This window comes from Oncorhynchus keta, chromosome 3 (assembly GCF_023373465.1).
Source record: "Oncorhynchus keta strain PuntledgeMale-10-30-2019 chromosome 3, Oket_V2, whole genome shotgun sequence".
NCBI classification, from domain to species: Eukaryota; Metazoa; Chordata; class Actinopteri; order Salmoniformes; family Salmonidae; genus Oncorhynchus; species Oncorhynchus keta.
This window is the reverse complement of record NC_068423.1, coordinates 16,424,971-16,446,859: the sequence shown is the minus strand read 5'-3', so window position 1 is coordinate 16,446,859 and position 21,889 is coordinate 16,424,971. Positions and strand designations below refer to the sequence as shown.

Genomic DNA, 21,889 nt, shown 5'->3' with positions numbered 1-21,889 from the left:
AAGAGGAACTTCCTGGAGTGTGTCCACAGTCCTGGTTTATTTCCCTTTTATGGCTGATTTGAAGCAGGTGTTGGGTTCTGCCTGGTCATGAATCTTGGCACTGGTGAGGTGTTGGCCACTGCGGGGGCGTTTTTTGGGGATTGGACTGTCTGATGAGGGATTGGACTAAGGCTGGGCTCCCAGGGTTTTTTAAGGCTTTAGTACTCACATGTTCTCCTGGCTGAGGCCTCATGAGAGAGACCTGGTCGTAACCGCGGCGAAACAGGGCCCAAATGGCGTCCAGTTTACCCTGCCGACAAGAGACAGAGAAACGACTACGGTGAATACTGTCAAAAATTAATTCTAGCTAGCAAACTGGTAAGTGTGCATGTCCAATATGTTCTTTCATACTACACAGTACCCTATTATAAATGTAGCGGTAGTGAGGAAGAGAGTGTACATACTAGTCTTAGAAAGAAACGAAGAAAGGAAAGAGAAGATAAGTGTGTTTCTACCTGTATGGGAGTGTACCACTTCCTATCCGCGGCTGGCTTCCTGTTGTGGGCCTTCTTGGGCTTGGGCTCGTAAGGCTCAAACTCCTGCTCTGGCATTTTCACCACAGCGTTCTTGGGCATCTCCAGTTTAGCCCCCTCCTCCGTTGAACCCTTCCCTCCCCAGCGCACCTGTAGGAGTGGAACACAGCTTATATGACCTACAGTACCCGCAGAAGGGGTTTTACATACTACACACGGGCAGTGACGTAGTCTATAATAAAGTTCCAACTTTGGTGTGTTTGTGAGGAAATATGGAGGATAAAGACTCTTGACAATTTCAATGTCAAAAGTGGATTAGATCCAACTCGCCTCCATTCTTTTGATTCCTCCGACTCCTCTTCCTCCATAGTAGGATGCATCCACGGTGGGCCACTTCTTCTTGGGCATGCCATCTTCATCGTCTGATTCCTGGCGGAGAGAAAAGATAGGAGCACGTGTTCATGTGTTACGATATTATGCATCTTTCCCATATTCTTGGCCATGATAGTAAGCGTCTACAAAGAGCAATTTATCTCACTTGCCTTGTATGAAAGCTTATTTCATTCACCAACAAAATAGCTTCACAGAAAATAAAACAAGAATTCCGCCAAAAAGGAAATAGAATTGAAAGACTCCCAGTGAGAGTAAAATAGAGAATTAGTAAGCGCTTTAGGCCATTCATGCATCAGAGATCAATAGAATATAATGACTCTGCTTCACGAACAGCTGTGTCACATCCATGGAAAATGTGACAAAGACTTATTATTTGTAATCAACTTCTGTGGCGAAATGCCCTGAAAAGTCCTCATGACTGCATCACTTAACATTTTGTCACTTACTCTTCGATTTTTCATCTGAATACTGTTGCTTTTTGAGCATAGACCCCACTTATTGAGCATAGACCCCACTTATTGAGCATAGACCCCACTTATTGAGCATAGACCCCACTTATTGAGCATAGACCCCACTTATTGAGCATAGACCCCACTTATTGAGCATAGACCCCACTGAGCTTGATGATGCGTTCCCTGGCTCACTAATAGGCCTGTGCTATGATTGAGACCCTGTGTGTGACTGAGTGTGTGTGTGTGTGTGTGTGTGTGTGTATAGTCTATAATGCATGCGTATACTTTCAGAGATTTAAGAGCTGACTTACTGGCTCTGGAGGGGGTGGCGGAGGAGGCTCCTTGATCACCTTGACAGGAAGTTCAGGGGAGAAAGTCACATTAATCTCAATTGTTGGACACCAGCTATGTTTCCAGTGATTTTTCTTTTCGACATTGAGAACGTTTGCATAGAAAATAGATTAGACAATCGCCTGCTAGGGTGCGTATCCATTTAACAATCTTGTTTTGATAAAACAGCTGGATGTAATGACATGACACCAGAAAAACTACAGTGTCTAATAAAAATGTAGTGGCTAAAGTGTTTCATTATCCATTGAGGTAAATTGCGCATGAATCAATTGGCTACAGCCTGTATCCCCTCCCACCTATCTGTTTCAGGTCTCAGATAGCCTGAGAAAGCCAGAATGGATAGAATGCAATAACTGTCTAATATTTGCCATATTCTAATCATTCCCATGTGCCTGAATGTATCGCCGTGGCGAAAGTTGCACTCCTGTAGATCTGACATAATTGGATGGTGAAACTTGTATCAAGACAACCAGAAAAACAAGGAAAAACAATTCAGCTGTTCTTGAACGTCAGGAAAAGTATCCTGCAAAGAAACATGATTTCTTTTTTATAGTTGAAAAATAGATTTAGCCGGCAGTTTAGATGTGGCAATCATCTTTTATTGTTCAACAAAAGGAAAACCACAGATGTATCATTCATTATCTGAATGAACTGCAAAACTGAAAGAACGTTTGTTACAAACGTTTAAAGTAATGTTTTCTGGTAAGTAAAAGCCCTTACAAACAATAACAACATAATTGTCATTAGATTGAACCAGGTTACTTTGTTTACGGTAATTACATAAGTCATTCCAATGAAAATGACTCTGCTATAGGGTCTACTCTATACAGTATACAGATGTAGGACCTTAATTTGAGCCAGTTTGCTATAGCAGGAAAATAATCCTGCAGTAACAGGAAATTTGAGTTATTATGTGGATTATAATGAATGGACATTTTTGTAGGGGTTGATACATTTGATATAAAAATCATGTCTGAAATTTCGAAGTAGAAATAACAAACTTCAGAAGACTTTTCAAATCACAAATACACCACATGTTTTAAATGTCATACATTGCAGGAAAGTTCTCCTGCAACCGGGTGATCAAATTAAAATCCTACACCTGTAAAATAACACATGGCCCATAATCGGCATCATATTGAACCAACTGTTAATGGAGGGTTACACTAACCACAGTGCAGCAGAGGGGCCAGAACCACCACATGAACAGCACGGCCATTAACAGGAACAGAACCAGGAGGGTGACGAGAAGGATGGTGCCATCAAACTGCCAGGGAAGATAAAAGACAGAGTTAAGACAGGGTTACGACTAACATTAGGAGGAGGAAGCAGAAATAAAAAACAGAACACGATTCAGATAGAAGAAACAAACCAAAGATTCAATGCAAAATCATGGAAATTGGATAATTGTTTCCCAACTTTAGACAATTTCTAGTAAGTTTTGAGTAGTAGTTGTAATGTGATTGGTAGAGCATACTTACACACTCTGTGGTGGTGATGTGTACAGAGCTAGTGATGAACGACAGGCCTTCATTCATGCTCACTTGTAGATAAACAACCCTGAAACAAAAAAACAGACAAATTAGACTAGTTAAGACCTGCTTGCCCAAGACCACTGAATAGCAAAAGGACACAGTTGTCCAGTGCCAAGGTGCCACACAAAGAGAGCTTTGCGCCCAACAAACAAAACTATTAATGCGCAGACATGTTATTACATGTCTGAGACTAAGTAGGGCACTGGTATCACAGTTGGTTTAACCCTTGATGTCCACATTTCTTCATATCTCCAAAAACTACTGCAAGTACATTTCTCTTCTGGGTGCAAAACAATTATTCACATGTGACCTCAGGGAGCCTGGAAAACTTCTAAAACTTTGGTGATAAAAAGCCTCATTTGGAATTCCCTGCATTTTCTAGGGTTGCAAAGCACGCAGACTGATCAACAGGATATGCGAACTAGGGCATTTTGACTGATAAGCATTATTTGGTTTGGCTGTCTGGAGTCCGTGGGTTAAATTCAGTGCCAGCAAACGGCTGTGTAGACTCCACTGTTATCCCTGATAGAAGTAACGATCAAGGGAAAAATATGGTCAGTTGGACTTGGGCCATGTTCACATTTTGTGGAGATGTGAGTATGCGTGTGAATGTGTGTGAGGGGAGAAGGATCAATTTGACCATGGGGTGCTAACTGCTAGATGACTCTACAGACTAAAAGAAGATGAAAGACGATGAGAAAAAAAATTGTGAAAAACAATGGGAGAGAGGGAAGGAGGAGGAGGGAGTTAACTAGAGAAACTGGATGTTCAGGAATAAAATACCAGACAGAGAGGAAGACAGGAAGTGCCAGTCTTGGCTGTGTGGTGTCAGACATGTTAAACAAGCAGATGAAAGGGCAGGGTCTGCACAACCTTGTAGAGAGAGAGAGAGAGAGAGAGAGAGAGAGACAGAGAGACAGAGGGATAGAGAGGGGGAGAGAGAGAGAGAGAGAGAGAGAGAGAGAGAGAGAGAGAGAGAGAGAGAGAGAGAGAGAGAGAGAGAGAGAGAGAGAGAGAGATATGGCAGGTGGAGGAGAAAGCTGGAGGTAGAGGGGAGAAGCAGGCAGGGGAAGGGGGTGAGAGCTGGGGGGTAGAGGAGAGAGTAAGGCAGGCAGGGGAATGGGGTGTGGGCTGGAGGGAGACGAGAGAGGAATAGAGGAGTGGAGAGTAACAGGGTTTTGAGTCTGGGGGAGCACAAAGAGTGGGTGGGAGAGAGAGTTTGTGGGCTGGAAAGTACGTCATGTACTTTTATTTAATGTCTCCCTTAAACTGTCTCGACCAAGGTCAAAAGAGCCCTCAGAGTCTTAAGTCTTTTACCATTGCTGTCTAATTCCTCAATTTATGATCTGATCCAATAAGTTCTTAAAAATGGTTTTCTGAAGTGGTTTGTTGATGTTGGAGATTCTGAGGCCTACATTAGAAACGAGGCAGCCTGATGATGGATGTATCTGTTATTGGATTATGGAGCACAAAGGAGGCTGCTGAGGGGAGGAGGGCTCATAGTAATGGCTGGAATGGAGTAAATGGAATGGCATCAAACACATGGAAACCACATTCGATACCATTCCATTAATTCCGTTCCAGCCATGAGCCCACCTCCCCAATTAAGGTGCCACCAGCCACCTGTGATGGGGCAACCATAACACTGTCCTCATTATGAAAACACAGGGCTCTAACCAATGAGGCTCTACCTGAATGAACTCATTGGCCTATAGAGAGAAGAGAATAGAGGAGGAGTGGAATTTGGCCCTGACAGAGTCCGTTAAGACACCCTAATGAATAGCAGGCTTCTTCTGGTAGTGTGTTTATGTGGGAGGGCTTGGGGGGTGATCGGCTAGAAATGCGAGGGAACAAACACTCATCCTACAGTGCTTAAAAACAGTGATACCTCTGACCATCTTGAAACGGATTTAAAAAATATATTTTTTAAAAAAGGTACTCACTGCCCAACTTCATCTATAACCGGAGCCGTACACAGCAGGAATGTGTCTTCGATTTCCACAGGCTTCTTATCTATGGAGAGAACCAAACACTCGGTTTACTTAAATACGTTTTGTTTCTTCAATCGACTGTAGTTCTTCATGCATGTTACAGCTGGAAACACACATTGGTATGAAACACCTGGTTCAGCCTACAGTAGATGAAGTGTAAATGGAAGCAGGTACTCACTAATGGTGAGGGTGTCGTTGAGTCTAAAGCTGCACAACACCTGCTCTATGTTCCTGGCGTGAAGGAAACCGTTTCCTCTCACCACTACCTGGAAGCTCTCTGGAAATAAGACACACCCTGAGTTTAGAAAAATACTACATAAATGTAATATGATCATAGGCTATCAGACTTTGCACAATTATGTTGGGTAGCATACAAGAGTAGCTAGGCTGACTTGTCAACATCGGTTAAATAAAATACAGGAAACATCATGCTCGGGGTACACAGGTCTTATGGGACTTTTTAGTCATTTATCAAATTGACTTCCATTTGGCAGGCCAGCATAAATTAAACATGGACATTCCATTTAGAGACCCTTTCATTACAAAATTCCCAATACACTACCCTCCCCAATGGGGATTCCTGTCTGTTGGGGTCATTCGAGTGATCAGGATCCCATTCATTAGGTACCAAATGGCCAAAAAAAAAAAAAAAATCCAATAAGAAACACATTTTAATTTTAGTAGATGCTCTTCTCCAGAGCAACTAGGGTTAAGTGCCTTGCTCAAGGGCACATTTTTCACCTAGTCAGCTCAGAGATTCAAACCAGTGACCTTCGGTTATTGGCCCAATGCTCTTAACCGCGAGGCTACCTGACGTTTTCCATTTCAAAATGTTTTTCTATGTTTTGCTACAGTGTGCCATAATGACTACGAGCCAGCTGAGCCCCAGTCAGAGGGAAGGGCACCAGCCTGGCCCCTTAATGAAATGAACACAGCACTTAGGCAATGACAGGGAACTAGCGCTGCTCTGCTTTGATCCTTTAGGGACCCCACCTCCTGCACAAACACTGGAGGGCTCTGCAGCTAGGATCTCAATACAGGACTTCTTGATGATCTGGAGAAGGAGAAAATGATTGAGTTGACAAGGTTAAATACGCTAAAGGTGACTCATATCTTGTGAAGATTCTGTATCGAAATAAGAGACAGGTTCCTCAAATTTGAGACACTCAGTAGCTATAGGCTACATTTACAACAGTCTATTTGGACCTTTCAACTTTATTTGATACTTCTCTGAAGGTACTGTATGTTTCGTGAAACAGGTCTAAGTCTCTCCTTCCTGGCCAGTGTGTATTTACCGAGTCGATCACTCCTCGCAGGGCTACGAATCCGCCCATCACAGGAAACACATGCTCGATGGTGTCTGCTATGGTGGCCAGCTACATGGGGATGGAGAGAACAGGTTTAATTTACACAGACCCGGTGCTCAGGAACCAGAGACACACATATCATGACCCATTCAACTTCGGTGAAGAGTTCAATGAACACTTGATTTGAGACGAAATAACCATAGTCTTATATTGTATGGTGATTGTACCTTCATCTCTCTCTACATGCATGACCAGGTTAGGGGGGAAATAACAGTACAATGATAGGGACACTACGTACAATCCTGATGAACAATGGACATTGGACAGAGGCCTAAACAACCTTGATGAAGGGAAAAGTACAGTATGTTATATCCAGACATTTAGTGAAAGTCAATCTGGGTGGCAGAACGATGCATACAAAATCAGGTTAAAACACTGCATGACTCTGAAGCTTGCTTCCTTAGCTAATATGGTAATCGTTTGCATGCAAGTCAAAACGCCCAATTTCATTACTGCTCAGCCTGGCGTATAAGTAGCCCTGTAAACCTCACAAGGGTTCAAGATGTGTAGGTAGATGCAATTATGGGATACATAGTCTACAAATGGGTTACTAAATGTAAATAGCACATATTGTAATCATTGTTGTGAAATTATATTGAGTGCGTAATATTACTAGATGTAATTAAAGCATATCATTTTCTGTTAACAACAGGTTCCTAAATGTGTTTTGACAGGGGAGTAGGACATGCATGTTTTACTGCAAACTAAACCCTTGCCTGTGTCTCGTTAAAGTCCTTTACTCCAACACAGTACACCATAGCTCCTAGAGACCGGCTTCTCTCTGCCTGTTTGTTGGGGGGGAAACCAAGAATCAGCACCAGAGAACATTGTTTTAACATCGTCTTTCCTTTACATCAACAGGAAGGTGAATGTTATATCAATCCAATTGGCCTACCTCCTGTTGTGCAGTGACGAGTTGGTGTTCGTTCAGCTCCCCATCCGTCAAGGCAATGATGACACTTGCTGTCCCTGTAACGGAGAGGTCAATCAATTGTATGACCTCAACATTGCCAAGTATAGAGTGCTCTTTGCTGTCTAACCCTAGTGACAGATGCCATTGGAAGCTCACCAAAGTTTTCGTGGTGTATCTGCTCATTTGCCTGAAAGGAGAAGACAATGTTATTCTTCTCATTATGTAAAATAAAAAATGTTAAACAGGTGTATAACATGATAAAGTAAGACCATGTCAGGAGCAGATAAATACCCTTTCCAAGCCCAGGTGCATAAAGGTGTCTCCACCAGGTATCTCTTTTCTCAGCACATTCAAACCTTTTCTTATCTCCACCCTGACAAACAACACAAATCACACGTTATCATTTTTTTTGGGTCTTGGTCTGATGTCTAAATGTCATTACTGAGTAAAATAGTCATCACCACTTCTATTCCCCATACAAGAAAAACAGATGCATCCTAAAATGCACCCTATAAACTGCATAAGGTGGCATTTGGGATGCATTTAACCTAATATTTTCAGTGTACCTGTTTTCTGTCAGTTTCATGAGAGTGGTTCCTCTGGATGAGAAGACAATGAAGGACATTCTCAACATTGGGCTGTAAAACAACACAGCACACAAACAACGGTTAGATACTTTCGTGGTCCTGAACCGTTCAACAATTCCCTTTTGTCAAGCCTCAAAGAAGCCATACTATGTTACAACTCAACGCATAAATAAACAAACTACAAATCGGGACCACACAATGGACACACTCTCCAAATCATTTATTTCATGTATATATTGTGACATGCAAACACATGGATCTCACATGGAAACATGTCCATGCATACAAGCATAAATCACTGAATTCTCTGTGGTTAGTTCTTTCCTATTGTTTGTTTATGGGCCATGTTCACAAGGACTCTGGACCCAATTTGGTGGATTCATATGTTGTTTTTGAGACTATTGTGATGGGGGAAAAACAATACCACCCAATCGGAGGAAGCTTACTAGCTATTGAAATCAAATCAAATCAAATTTTATTTGTCACATACACATGGTTAGCAGATGTTAATGCGAGTGTAGCGAAATGCTTGTGCTTCTAGTTCCGACAATGCAGTAATAACCAACAAGTAATCTAACTAACAATTCCAAAACTACTGTCTTATACACAGTGTAAGGGGATAAAGAATATGTACATAAGGATATATGAATGAGTGATGGTACAGAGCAGCATAGGCAAGATACAGTAGATGGTATCGAGAACAGTATATACATATAAGATGAGTATGTAAACAAAGTGGCATAGTTAAAGTGGCTAGTGATACATGTATTACATAAGGATGCAGTCGATGATATAGAGTACAGTATATACGTATGCATATGAGATTAATAATGTAGGGTAAGTAACATTATATAAGGTAGCATTGTTTAAAGTGGCTAGTGATATATTTACATCATTCCCATCAATTCCCATTATTGACGTTAAGGGAATAGCTAGCTGACATTGCTGTGCACTCTGGTCATGTATGTCTTTGTCCTCCAGCTTGAAGCTCTCGAGCTGCCATTATGTTCATGACACATGCCATTACCGCGGTTGGTTGGTAAGTGAATGAGCACATGGACAGTCTGTGCTCCATTGGGGAAATATTTTTTTTTTGCTGGGGGAGGGGGTTATGTGTTGTCGAGTGCTGTTTCTCTTAAAGCTCGTTGGATGGATCCTGCAACTACAGGCCAAGCAGCAATGAAGATACTTCTCCTATTAATAAATAAATGCTTTTACAGAATTCCCATGCTGATGGCGATGAAGGGCTATTTTCCGGCATGCGTGTTGTTTATGTCTCTGGCTGACGCCGCGGAGTCTGGCTTTCACCCACCCTCACATGAGAGATCGCTATCACCTCCAGCTCGTGGCCTCAGCCAATCGGACCGTCCCGATTCAACTCACCTCTGTGCAGGAACTAGCCATGCTGCCTCTTCAGGCCCTGATTGACAACAAAATATCTTTGTGATGTTCACTTACCTTATAAACTTTTCAGCTAGATGCTCCACAAAGGAGTAGATTTCTATCCAGTGGTGTTTGACACTGCCAGATCTTATAAAGAAAGAAAACAGAGGAATAGTTATATCCTACAACCTAACCTTGTTTAAACCCACATGTGACACATTTCCTAAATGTTTATCCAACATCTCCTAGTACAGGAACTGTTTGTACTATTGTGACATATAAAGTCAACACAAAATCCTAACAGAGAGGTTATCAGTAAGCTGATTGGTCAAACAATATGTCATGGAAAACACAAGCCATTTGAACATTCGCAGAAGAATCTCTATTGACACAAACTAACCCCATTTATTAGGGCAAAGGAGGAAAGTGAGTTAGGACACATCTGAGCACCAAGTCTGTAACTTAGCAACCTAGTAGCAGTAATAGTCCCTATGAAATAGTCCCTATGAAATCTGAATGCTCTCCACAGAGAAGAGCTTCATTTCCTCTTAGTTCGGGAGGGAAGAGACCTGGCTGGGGGTTGTGGCGGTGACTCGTTACTGAAGAATACTACACATGGGAAATGATCTAATTTATTGAACTGAACCAAACCGCTGTTAGCGGATGGATGAAGCAGTAGCCTGAAATGCGACAATGCTGCTGACGACGCCTCACATGGATGTCTGATGTAATAGTTACAATCTGGGCACCAGACATAACATGAACTTGTTTTCCCAGTTTAGTCTCCGCACTGGTTTTCTTGGTGTATATTTGTGTCGTTAATGTGTAGGATAAACAGGCATGACATACTGTGCAGCTAGGGTTGAGTATATTCTTTCGAAGCCTTACAAACATTGCATTCAACAGAGTCAAAGCACCTTGTGAGGACAATACTTGTCAAAGTAAACAAACCTCATCCAAACAGAACTTGTGGAGGAGGCCGGCGAGCGTCACACTTGGATGTTCAACAAATGTGCTGAATAAACAGTGTTCATCTGAAGCGGCTTGAACAGACACAGTCGGACTGCTCTGACCCGGGGGAAGAGCCAATCTGTCAGGCATGCAGTTCCTTTCATTACTACGGGGGAAATACTACACCTCAAAATGGCTTCTTTCATGTACAGTACAGCCATATAGGGATAGTGTTTCAGTGATTCTCTAAGAGGAGTGAAGCTAAGGACTCCCCGCCTTGGAGATTTTTTAATTTTTTTTGCATCACAATGGATATTATTTGTGTTGGACAAGAATGTTTTCTGAGGTACCAGGCAGTCGTGGGATTGGAGTCTAGCTTGCACTTTTCTCACCTGTATAAACAGCATTAGGAAAGGAAGTGGGCTATTGTCTTGTGAGATCCTTGAAGAAAAATGTTGTGCTACTTTTTCTTTGATACAATATTAATAGACTGAGTCAAACCATCACAGTTCAAAAGTTTTGGAAGTTGTTAGTGCAAGCTTCAACAGCTTTGTTGAATGACTGAGCTCTTGATGACAGGAGTTTCAGATGATATCATATCAAAACGAGTGCACGTTTCCTTTGTCTAGTGTTATATAATTGATAAATCCTCTGACGATACGTACATGGTAAACGGCACATGTCGGGCCATATGAAACTAATTTTGAAACTGATGGAACCCCATAGCCAAGAGAGAGAGTGAGCGGGGTAACATTCGGATGACTGGGGTAATTAAAACCACGCGTGGGCTCTTTAATGTCTCTGCTGCTGGGGGAAGCAGAAAAGATCCACCATGGATCTCCAACCACAAGTCCATTTCTTTGTCTTTCAGCCCACACAGCTCAAATAGATCAGGATTGGTGAGGGCTGTGCTCTAACCAACCCACTGAAATCTGTCCTGGGGAATAACAGACCAACGAGCACAACAGACAAATGACATAAGATGAATGACAGGCTATGGCCTCAAGGCCATAAACAACAGCTATTTAGTTTACTACAGCGTTTGATCGGACGGCTGTAGCTGTATTGTTTCCAAACACCTTTGGACACTCAGGACTGTGCTAGATGTCTGAGAGGGAGAGAATTTCTTACTTTAAACAAGAAAGCCCAGAGTCATTTATATATATATATTTATATATTTTTTAATCAAGCCTTTCTTTCCGCTGACTGTGTGAAAACTCACCACTACAATGAGCAAAATGAAGTGAGTGAGGGAGAGAAAGAGACAGACAGAGAGAGTGTTCATTCGGTCTAGGCCAGGGATGTGAGAAAACATGTGGGGGAAAAGGCTCTGTCAGTCCCAGGTGTTCAGTAAACGGCTCTGCTCTCACGCTTCGAAGTGTTGAGAGGAAAATACAACACCATGAAGCTGTAGGGTCCCTTTCCAGTTGGGCCTGCTGCATGTTAAGAACCACCCCAGTCTGCGAAGCAGTCATCTTACTCCAATTTAACTGACTATGCACATGGATTTGTACGGAGAGGCCATTAACCTACTTTTAGCTTGAGGCCTACTTGAGGTGTCTAGGCTTCCAACTGCAATCTTTCTTTACTCTCACTCCCTTTTGGATTTTTTTCCTTTTTTCCCTCTCTTTCTTCTTCTCACCCTCTTTCTCTGGGTGCAATATTATTTTCTCTAAATAGACTCACGTAGAAATGTGAGTTATCCATCTGCCATTGTCGTTGAAAGCAAGTCTAAGATTCGGTAGATCTGTTCTATGTGCATTAATTCTATGGCTCCCGTTCTTAAGTTTTTGCGTCTTTTACTTGCGGCTTTGTACAATACAAAAATACAATACTTTGGCTTATGGAAAATATATTTCACAGCGGTTTAGATGGTACAATGATTCTCTACACCAGGGATCATCATCTTGATTCAACCGCGGGCCAATTATTTTCTTGAACGGATGGTCAGTGGTTCGGAACATAATTATAAATAATTTGTAAACGGCAAATTGACCAAACGGACACAAGATTGAACTAAAACAGAATAATTTCAAACCTTGCTGACATTTGTATACGATCACTTACTGTATATCTGTCTATTACGCGTGGGAATACTTTGGAACAGATTTCCAAAATGAAAATCATTTGGAGCTGATTTGCTGCATGTTTACAGTCTTTTATGTTCAACAATAAAATAATAATTTTAAAAAACCTGGCGGCAAAATAAAATTACCCGCTGGCAAATTGTGGCCCGCGGGCCGCCAGTTGGGTAACCCTGCTCTATACTATACTTGCTTGTTTTGACACATAAACTGAAATTAGGTTATCTTTTAGAATTTTAGCAACCAGGAAATGGCGGCGCAATTTCTTCATAGTGCATCACCTTTAACAAGGCATTTATTCCTGCAAAACAACACATGCCAAAGGCTTCTTCTGATGCGTTATGGAGGCCAGGGCAGCACCATGGTCCAGGAGAGAGAAAAACAACACATGCCAAAGGCTTCTTCTGATGCGTTATGGAGGCCAGAGCAGCACCATGGTCCAGGAGAGAGAAAAACAACACATTCCACAGGCTTCTTCTGATGCGTTATGGAGGCCAGAGCAGCACCATGGTCCAGGAGAGAGAAAAACAACACATGCCAAAGGCTTCTTCTGATGCGTTATGGAGGCCAGAGCAGCACCATGGTCCAGGAGAGAGAAAAACAACACATTCCACAGGCTTCTTCTGATGCGTTATGGAGGCCAGAGCAGCACCATGGTCCAGGAGAGAGAAAAACAACACATGCCAAAGGCTTCTTCTGATGCGTTATGGAGGCCAGAGCAGCACCATGGTCCAGGAGAGAGAAAAACAACACATGCCAAAGGCTTCTTCTGATGCGTTATGGAGGCCAGAGCAGCACCATGGTCCAGGAGAGAGAAAAACAACACATGCCAAAGGCTTCTTCTGATGCGTTATGGAGGCCAGAGCAGCACCATGGTCCAGGAGAGAGAAAAACAACACATGCCAAAGGCTTCTTCTGATGCGTTATGGAGGCCAGAGCAGCACCATGGTCCAGGAGAGAGAAAAACAACACATGCCAAAGGCTTCTTCTGATGCGTTATGGAGGCCAGAGCAGCACCATGGTCCAGGAGAGAGAAAAACAACACATTCCACAGTGAGAAAGTCTTGACATGTTTACATTATTTATAGACTCCAGATGTAGTTCGGGTTGGCTTGGATCTTAAAAATGATCACAACTTAACGCCCAACTTCAATGTTGGCCTGTGGAAAAAAACATTTAGCAATGATTAACATTCTTGTGAGGAATGACGTAGACTTGAAAAGGAAGAACAAATGGCTGCTACATGCAGCTTCTATTGGGAAAACACAGGTGCCAAATATAATTGTTTCCTATTGTCCCATAGCTTGATCAGAAAACAATTATATCAAGGCCAAGCGGGTCAAGACACACAGTATGGCTGTAGGAATCTGCTAGGGCATCAGAGCTTCTAGCATTATTATCTTGTCTTCTAAACAGTGAATGTTCCGTTGGCCAGAGTTTTTACGTCCTACAAGAGGTAAATGCGGGTGGCAGTAGCTAGGTTTCCATCTGAATGGCGACAGATTTTCATGCAAATATTCCCCAAAATCTGCATTAAGAAAATATGCGAATTTCCCCACCAGTTTCCACCAAACAGACTTGTTGCGGGTAAAACTCTGCGCGTGATGACGAATTGCACACAAAATGGACCTTTTCACTTAAGTGTTCAAGGACCGAATAAAAATCAAATGTTCAATGTGTTTCCATAGCTTTTTCAACTCTACCGATAGTTATGTCACAAATAGTGTTGCGTTAAATAGCAAATGTGCCTAGTCTGGTCTTGACACATGTGCTCTAGACAACAGCAGATACAGTGCGGGTAGGCTCTGCGGGTAGGCCCTGCAGGTAGGTTAGTCCACCTTGCACTTTCACCACCCTGTGAAGTTCATCAAAACTTATTTCATCTGTAGCCTAATAAACTGCATGCTTTCCCGAGTCGTATTGTGAGGACCACACAACAAATCATCGCGTGACTCGCCGAAGTTTACTTCGATATTATGGTTATTATATCAATAATTGCGCTTGAAGGTGTTTCCATCGCCATGTCTCGTATAATTAATGTTACCGACGCAAAAAGATGCCACCATGTCGAAAGAACAAATGATCTGTTGGCATTTATAAAATTGTACCCGAAACTTCCTGTTTCCATCACAACTGATGTGATTATTTTTTATACAGTATGATTTTACTCACATAAAAACTGTGGATGGAAATGTGGTTTTTATTTAATTTTTATTTAACTATGCAAGTCCGTTAAGAACAAATTCTTATTTACAATGATGGCCTACTAAAAGGCAAAAGGCCTCATGTGGGGATGGGGACCTGGGATAAAAAATAAAATACAAAAATATATAAATATAGGACAAAACACACATCACGTCAAGAGAGACAACACTACATAAAGAGAGACCTAAGACAACAACATAGCAAGGCAGCAAGAAGGTAGCGACAACAATACATCACGCAAAGCAGCCACAACTGTCAGTAACAGTGTCCATTATTGAGTCTTTGAATGACGAGATGGAGACAAAACTGCCCAGTTTGAGTGTTTGTTGCAGGCTGCAGCGAACTGGTTACAGATAAGGAAGTAAGGGCAAGGAAATTATGTCAGCAGACCAAAAGTAAAACCAGGGTGTTTTCCCATAACATCTGATGAGCATTAGCTACAGTGGTAGGGAGTGAGTTTTGATGATTTTTATTATGCAGAACATTTGGCATCAGTACTGGTCTGCAGTGATAGAAACATGCCCTAAAACAATACATTTAGTTGTGTTCCTTATAAAACAGCGGGATAGGGCCTACCAGTCTGATTAAGCTCAAAGTCATACCCATAGAGATCTTATTAAATGACTAATTATACGGTCATACTTCAGTAGGCCTATAGTACACCACAACATAGGGATAACTGTAGCTTGGTTCTCTTTGATCCACTACCCATTTGGACCTTAACAGTAATGATTCATGATATCCACATGGTCCGTTTTCCTTTATTTCGGTGACCACTTGGCTAAGGGAGATTTTTCCATAAACTAGTCGTGAAACTTACAGGATTTATATTCAAAGAAACTCGAGACCAAAGTGTTGACTCCAGCCACTCCAGTGTTCGGCGCATGTGACAAATTCAATTTGATTTGATTTGTATCCTAGTTGTAGGCCTATGCAGTGTGACAAGAGCCAGACCCGGAGTAAAAACTCCTGGTCCTATGGGATGCAACTAAGGCCCAGAGTTTTTCCTGTTCAGGTCTGGTCAGGAACCCAATGACCAAGCTAAAGTACAAAGGGCTATGCCCTTAATCTACATCTCAACCAGAATATGGTCTGTGCTAGTGTTGTCACGATACCAGTATTGCAATACTATGACACCAGATTCTTCTTGGCCAAAAAGAAAACATGAAGCAGAGTCAACTTTATGGTCCATTAAAACATACTTTTGCAAAATAGGGTGTGCTTTAGCTTGCAAAAAAAACAAATGTGACTCTGGGTGACAACACAAGACAGTTTTTTCCACCAACATCAGGACTTGAGTCTGCTTCATGTTTTGTTGTTCATGTTTTCCTTTGCTTCCGTACTTCCTAGTATTGCAATACTGGTGTTGTAAAAACACTTGCCTGTGCATCTCATAAACAGCTCAGGCCTGAGGGATGAGGGGATGTCACTAACGAGCATCCGGTTGTTTGAAGTCAGGAACTTCGCTTAGTAGCACCAACATCCTCATCATCAGGGCCACACAAGTTTGCACACATAGAAATCTATCAACATTGAATCATACATCTTCTACGAGTTGTGTTACCAGATGAGAACTTATCTAAAATATGTCCAAATTAGATCAGATATATTACATAAGGTCAGAGAACTGGCAATGTGGTGCCAGGACAACAACCTATCCCTCAACGTGAGCAAGACAAAGGAGCTGATCGTGAACTACAGAAAATGGTGGGCCGAACAGGCTCGAGGTCGACCGATTATTCGGAATGGCCGATTAATTAGGGCCGATTTCAAGTTTTCATAACAATCGGAAATCTGTATTTTTGGACACCGATTTGGACGATTTTACCTTTATTTAACTAGGCGAGAACACATTCTTATTTTCAATGACGGCCTAGGAACGGTGAGTTAACTGCCTTGTTCAGGGGCAGAATGACAGATTTTTACCTTGTCAGCTCGGAGATTCAATCTTGCAACCTTACAGTTAACTAGTCCAACGCTCTAACCACCTGATGACATTGCACTCCACGAGGAGCCTGTCTGTTACGCGAATGCAGTAAGAAGCCAAGGTAAGTTGCTAGCCAGCATTAAACTTATCGTATAAAAAAACAATCAATCAATCATAATCACTAGTTAACTACACATGATTGATGATATTACTAGTTTATCTAGAGTGTCCTGCTTTTCATATGATCGATGCGGTGCGTATTTGCGAAAAAGGACTGTCTTGCTCCAATGTGAACCTAAGCATAAACATCAATGCCTTTCTTAAAATCAATACACAAGTATATATTTTTTTAACCTGCATATTTACTTAATATTGCCTGCTAACCTGGCTCGTTGAAAACTCTGTGAAGACTATTTCTTCCTAACAAAGACAGCCAACTTCGCCAAACGGGGGATGATTTAACAAAAGCGCATTTGCGAAAAAAGCACAATCGTTGCACGACTGTACCTAACCATAAAAATCAATGCCTTTCTTAAAATCAATACACAGAAGTATATATTTTTAAATATGCATATTTTGCTCAAAGAAATCCAGGTTAGCAGGCAATATTAACCAGGTGAAATTGTGTCAGTTCTCTTGCGTTCATTGCACGCAGTCAGTGTATATGCAACAGTTTGGTCCGCCTAATTTGCCAGAATTTTACGTAATTGTCACGTTCTGACTTTAGTTCCTTTGTTATGTCTTTGTTTTAGTATGGTCAGGGCGAGAGTTGGGGTGGGTAGTCTATGTTATTTTTTCTATGTTGTGTTTCTGTGTTTGGCCTGGTATGGTTCTCAATCAGAGGCAGGTGTCGTTCATTGTCTCTGCTTGAGAATCATACTTAGGTAGCCTTTTCCCACCTGTGTTTTGTGGGTGATTATTTTCTGTCTAGTGTTTTCTGCACCTTTCAGGACTGTTTCGGTTTTCGTTTATTTCACGTTGTTATTTTGTATTTTCAGTGTTCAGTCAATAAACATCATGAACACTTACCACGCTGCGCATTGGTCCGACATTTCTTACTCCTCGTCAGAGGAGAATGAAGAATTCCGGTACAGTAATTCTGACATAACATTGAAGGTTGTGCAATGTAACAGGAATATTTAGACTTATGGATGCCACTGAAAGAATAAATGTCTTGTTTTCGAGATGATAGTTTCCGGATTCGACCATATTAATGACCTAAGGTTCATATTTCTGTGTGTTATTATGTTATAATTAAGTCTATGATTTGATAGAGCAGTCTGACTGAGCGATGGTAGGCACCAGCAGGCTCGTAAGCATTCATTCAAACAGCACTTTCGTGCGTTTTGCCAACAGCTCGTCGCTGTGCTTCAAGAATTGAGCTGTTTATGACTTCAAGCCTATCAACTCCCGAGATTAGGCTGGTGTAACCAATGTGAAATGGCTAGCTAGTTAGCGGGGTGCGCGCTAATAGCGTTTCAAACGTCACTCACTCTGAGACTTGGAGTGGTTGTTCCCCTTGCTTTGCAAGAGCTGCGGCTTTTGTGGAACGATGGGTAAAGCTGCTTCGAGGGTGGCTGTTGTCAATGTGTTCCTGGTTTGAGCACAAGTATGGGCGAGGAGAGAGACGGAAGCTATACTGTTACACTGGCAATACTAAAGTGCCTATAAAAACATCCAATAGTCAAAGGTATATGAAATACAAATCGTATATAGAGAGGAATTGTCCTATAATTCCTATAATAACTACAACCTAAAACGTCTTACCTGTGAATATTGAAGACTCCTGTTAAAAGGAACCACCAGCTTTCATATGTTCTCATGTTCTGAGCAAGGAACTTAAACATTAGCTTTTTTTACATGGAACATATTGCACTTTTACTTTCTTCTCCAACACTTTTTTTTTGCATTATTTAAACCAAAATGAACATGTTTCATTTTATTTGAGGCTAAATTGATTTTATTGATGTATTATATTAAGTTAAAATAAGTGTTCATTCAGTATTGTTGTAATTTTCATTATTACAAATTAAAAATTAAAAAATCATCCGATAATCGTTATCGGCTTTTTTGGTCCTCCAATAATCGGTATCGGCGTTGAAAAATCATAATCGGTCGACCTCTAGAACAGGCCCCCATTAACATCGACTGGGCTGTAGTGGAGCGGGTCGAGAGTTTCAAGTTCACCAACAACCTATCATGGTCCAAACACACCAAGACAGTCGTGAAGAGGGCACGACAAAACCTTTTCCTCCTCAGGAGACTGAAAAGATTTGGCATGGGTCCCCAGATCCTCAAAAAGTTATTCAGCTGCACCATCGAGAGCATCCTGACTGGTTGCATCACCGCCTGGTATGGCAACTGCTCGGCATCTAACCGTAAGGCGCTACAGAGGGTGGTGCGTACGGCCCAGTACATCACTGGGGCCAAGCTTCCTGCCATCCAGGACCTATATAATAGGCTGTGTCAGAGGAAAGCCCATAAAAGTGTCAGAGTCTCCAGTCACCCAAGTCATAGACTGTTTCTCTTCTACCGCACAGCAAGCGGTACTGGAGTGCCAAGTCTAGGACCAAAAGGCTCATTAACAGATTCTACCCCCAAGCCATAAGACTGCTGAACAAATAACCACCCCTACCTACATGTACAAATTACTTCAACTAACCTGTACTAGTACCGGTACCCCCTGTATATACGGTACCCACTGTATATAGCCTCGTTATTTTATTGTGTTACTTTTTTTAAAAAATCACTAGTTTATCTGGTAAATATTTTATTAACTCTTCCTGAACTGCACTGTTGGTTAAGGGCTTGTAAGTAAGCATTTCACGGTAAGGTCTACACTTGTTGTATTCGGCGCATGTGATTTGATTTGACGTTCTGACTCCAAATTGACATAATGCATTATATACAATTCATTTCATTCATTGGGCACAAAATATTCTGAAACACAACCAAAACAAACAGAAAATGCACCCAACAAATGTGTAGAGTCACACGCTTGATGTAGTCATTGCGTGCCTTTGAACCAAATACTTAACTTTTTACTACTTTAATACACATATAACTGAATTTGTCCCAATACTATTGGTTACCTAAAACGGGGGGACTATGTACAAAAAGTGCTGTAAATTTACCCGATATGGATGAAAATACCCTTAATTGAAAGCTGATAGTCTGCACTTTAATCCCATAGTCATTGTATCATTTAAAATCCAAAGTGATGGAGTAGAGAGCCAAAACAACAAAAAACGTGTCACTGTCCTAAACATTTTGGAGCTCACTGTACACTATTGCCTGTTTAGTAATGACTTAATACCGTGTAACGAGCGAGGCTTGGCATCTCAATATAACGGCTCCCTGGGTTTATTATGCAGTATAATAATAAATATGCCATTTAGACAGTTACTTACTTGTCAAGCACAAAATACAAGTCAAAAGCCCCCTGACATGTACTTTCCTCCCCTTCTTCTTCTACTTCTTGCTCTGGTTCAGCATTTACAGATGCTAAAGTAAACATTAAAAATCCAAGGAAAAGTAGGGCAAGAGACACTTTTCTCCAAAACCTCGCCATCTTTCCCCCGCTAAAAACGCAAAATACTCCAAACCCTCAATGGAACTAAGTCAATGCTGTCTCACATCCACAACGTCTTGAAATGACTTATCTAGGCAGAGATGCATAACCGACAAAAAAGACGGTCAAGGCTGCGCCATAGAAAACCGATGCTCTCAGTTTCCAAACAATACAGACCGTGTTGGTGAAGGCGAATATACCATACCAAAACTTGCAGCACTTTATTATCCTTTGAAAACGTAGAAAATAATTTGGTCAGAGATTTTACTCTCCGATATCATCCTGTCATATTCGCATGATAAAACAATCGTGGAGTATTTGAGTAACAAATCTAAAATGTTTCAACGTGTTAGAATATATGTGGATAATTCACAAAAAGACACGTTTCCTGTGAAAACTGTCAAAATCATTTTGGTTAAAAAAGCTAAATGGAGACGTGCAATGTTAAGAACTGGGAGCTCGGGAACAAACATGGCAGAATGGAACCAGGTTTCATATTTCTGCCTAGAGAAAAAAAAACGAAAAAAGGTCGAGATTTCATCTTGCACCTCCCTCTCAAGAAGCTAACTTTGGAGAAACATATGCCTGCCTATAAAACAAGGAAGAAATTATGAGCTGCAGCATCCACTGACATCTTAACACCAAAATCCCATCTGTCCAGAATGTTATTGTAGGCTAATAGAGTACCACAGTATGAGTCATTATACCCAGAAAACCTAGCAGTCAAACAAGGAAATTGTTCCAAATTTTTTTCCACCATCCATTTTCCCATAGGGGATTTTAGAAACACTTAAAATAAGGTCTGAGTTTCTTGTAGGTTTAACCTGGCAAGACATTTGGATTTAAATCTCTATAGGACAACGTGACTTTTATCAATATATTTGCCTGTATTTACCCCCCCCCCCTCCCATGAAATGCTAATTAGCTGCTAATGTGGCTATCATAAAGAACTACAAATGCCATGATGATCTGGACGAAACTGCCAAATCGAGGCAAAGGTAAGAATCTCTGGATTAATGATCTAATGTTGGCTACATTTAATAATTAATAAATTGGCAACATTTTTTCAATTGATAATTCTGCGAACTGTTGTGTGCACGTTTTCAATTGACAATCCCTATTATCAATGGTCTCAGCTAGAGATATGATGTCTACTTTGATGCTAATTAGCATTTTAGAATCTGAGAGTAAAATACAGCCAAATATGTTGATTAAAGTCAACTTGTCCGAGAGAGATTTACATGATTATCGAAATGTAACGCCAGGATATTCATACACAAAACACAGTTTTAGGTGTTTTGAAAATTCCCTATGGGAAAAATGAATGGTGGAAAAATGATTAGGAACCACCATGGGCTCCAGAGTGGCGCAGCGGTCTAAGGCACTGCATCTCAGTGCAAGAGGTGTCACTGCAGTCTCTTGTTCGAATCCAGACTGTATCACACCTGCTTGTGATTGGGAGTCCCATATGGTGGCGCACAATTTGCCCAGCGTCATCTGGGTTTGGCTGGGGTAGGCCGTCATTGTAAATAAGAATTTGTTCTTAACTGACTTACCTAGTTACATTTTAAAAATCCTTGTTTGACTGCTAGGTGTTATGGTATTATGACACATCTGCTGTTGGGCTCTATTGAGTATGGTATGAGTCATAAGGATAAAATAATAGC

At 41.4% G+C, this 21,889-nt stretch overlaps 1 protein-coding gene across 1 annotated transcript in view; it reads right to left on the bottom strand.

The window, feature by feature from the left end:
* The window catches only part of LOC118367777 (anthrax toxin receptor 1-like), a 29,980-nt gene extending 9,113 nt beyond the window's left edge, over positions 1-20,867 (bottom strand). The window contains exons 1-17 of the mRNA XM_052491105.1: positions 20,062-20,867; positions 9,560-9,631; positions 8,081-8,152; positions 7,806-7,887; positions 7,671-7,701; positions 7,497-7,570; positions 7,318-7,386; positions 6,530-6,610; positions 6,228-6,288; positions 5,413-5,511; positions 5,187-5,256; positions 3,190-3,268; positions 2,880-2,975; positions 1,669-1,707; positions 843-941; positions 495-662; positions 209-289 (exon numbers count right to left, since the gene is read on the bottom strand). Coding sequence (XP_052347065.1) covers positions 209-289; positions 495-662; positions 843-941; positions 1,669-1,707; positions 2,880-2,975; positions 3,190-3,268; positions 5,187-5,256; positions 5,413-5,511; positions 6,228-6,288; positions 6,530-6,610; positions 7,318-7,386; positions 7,497-7,570; positions 7,671-7,701; positions 7,806-7,887; positions 8,081-8,152; positions 9,560-9,631; positions 20,062-20,222 — 1,434 coding nt within the window. The 5' untranslated portion in view covers positions 20,223-20,867. The remainder of the gene's footprint in view (positions 1-208; positions 290-494; positions 663-842; positions 942-1,668; positions 1,708-2,879; positions 2,976-3,189; positions 3,269-5,186; positions 5,257-5,412; positions 5,512-6,227; positions 6,289-6,529; positions 6,611-7,317; positions 7,387-7,496; positions 7,571-7,670; positions 7,702-7,805; positions 7,888-8,080; positions 8,153-9,559; positions 9,632-20,061) is intronic.
* Between the last annotated feature and the right edge of the window lie 1,022 nt (positions 20,868-21,889).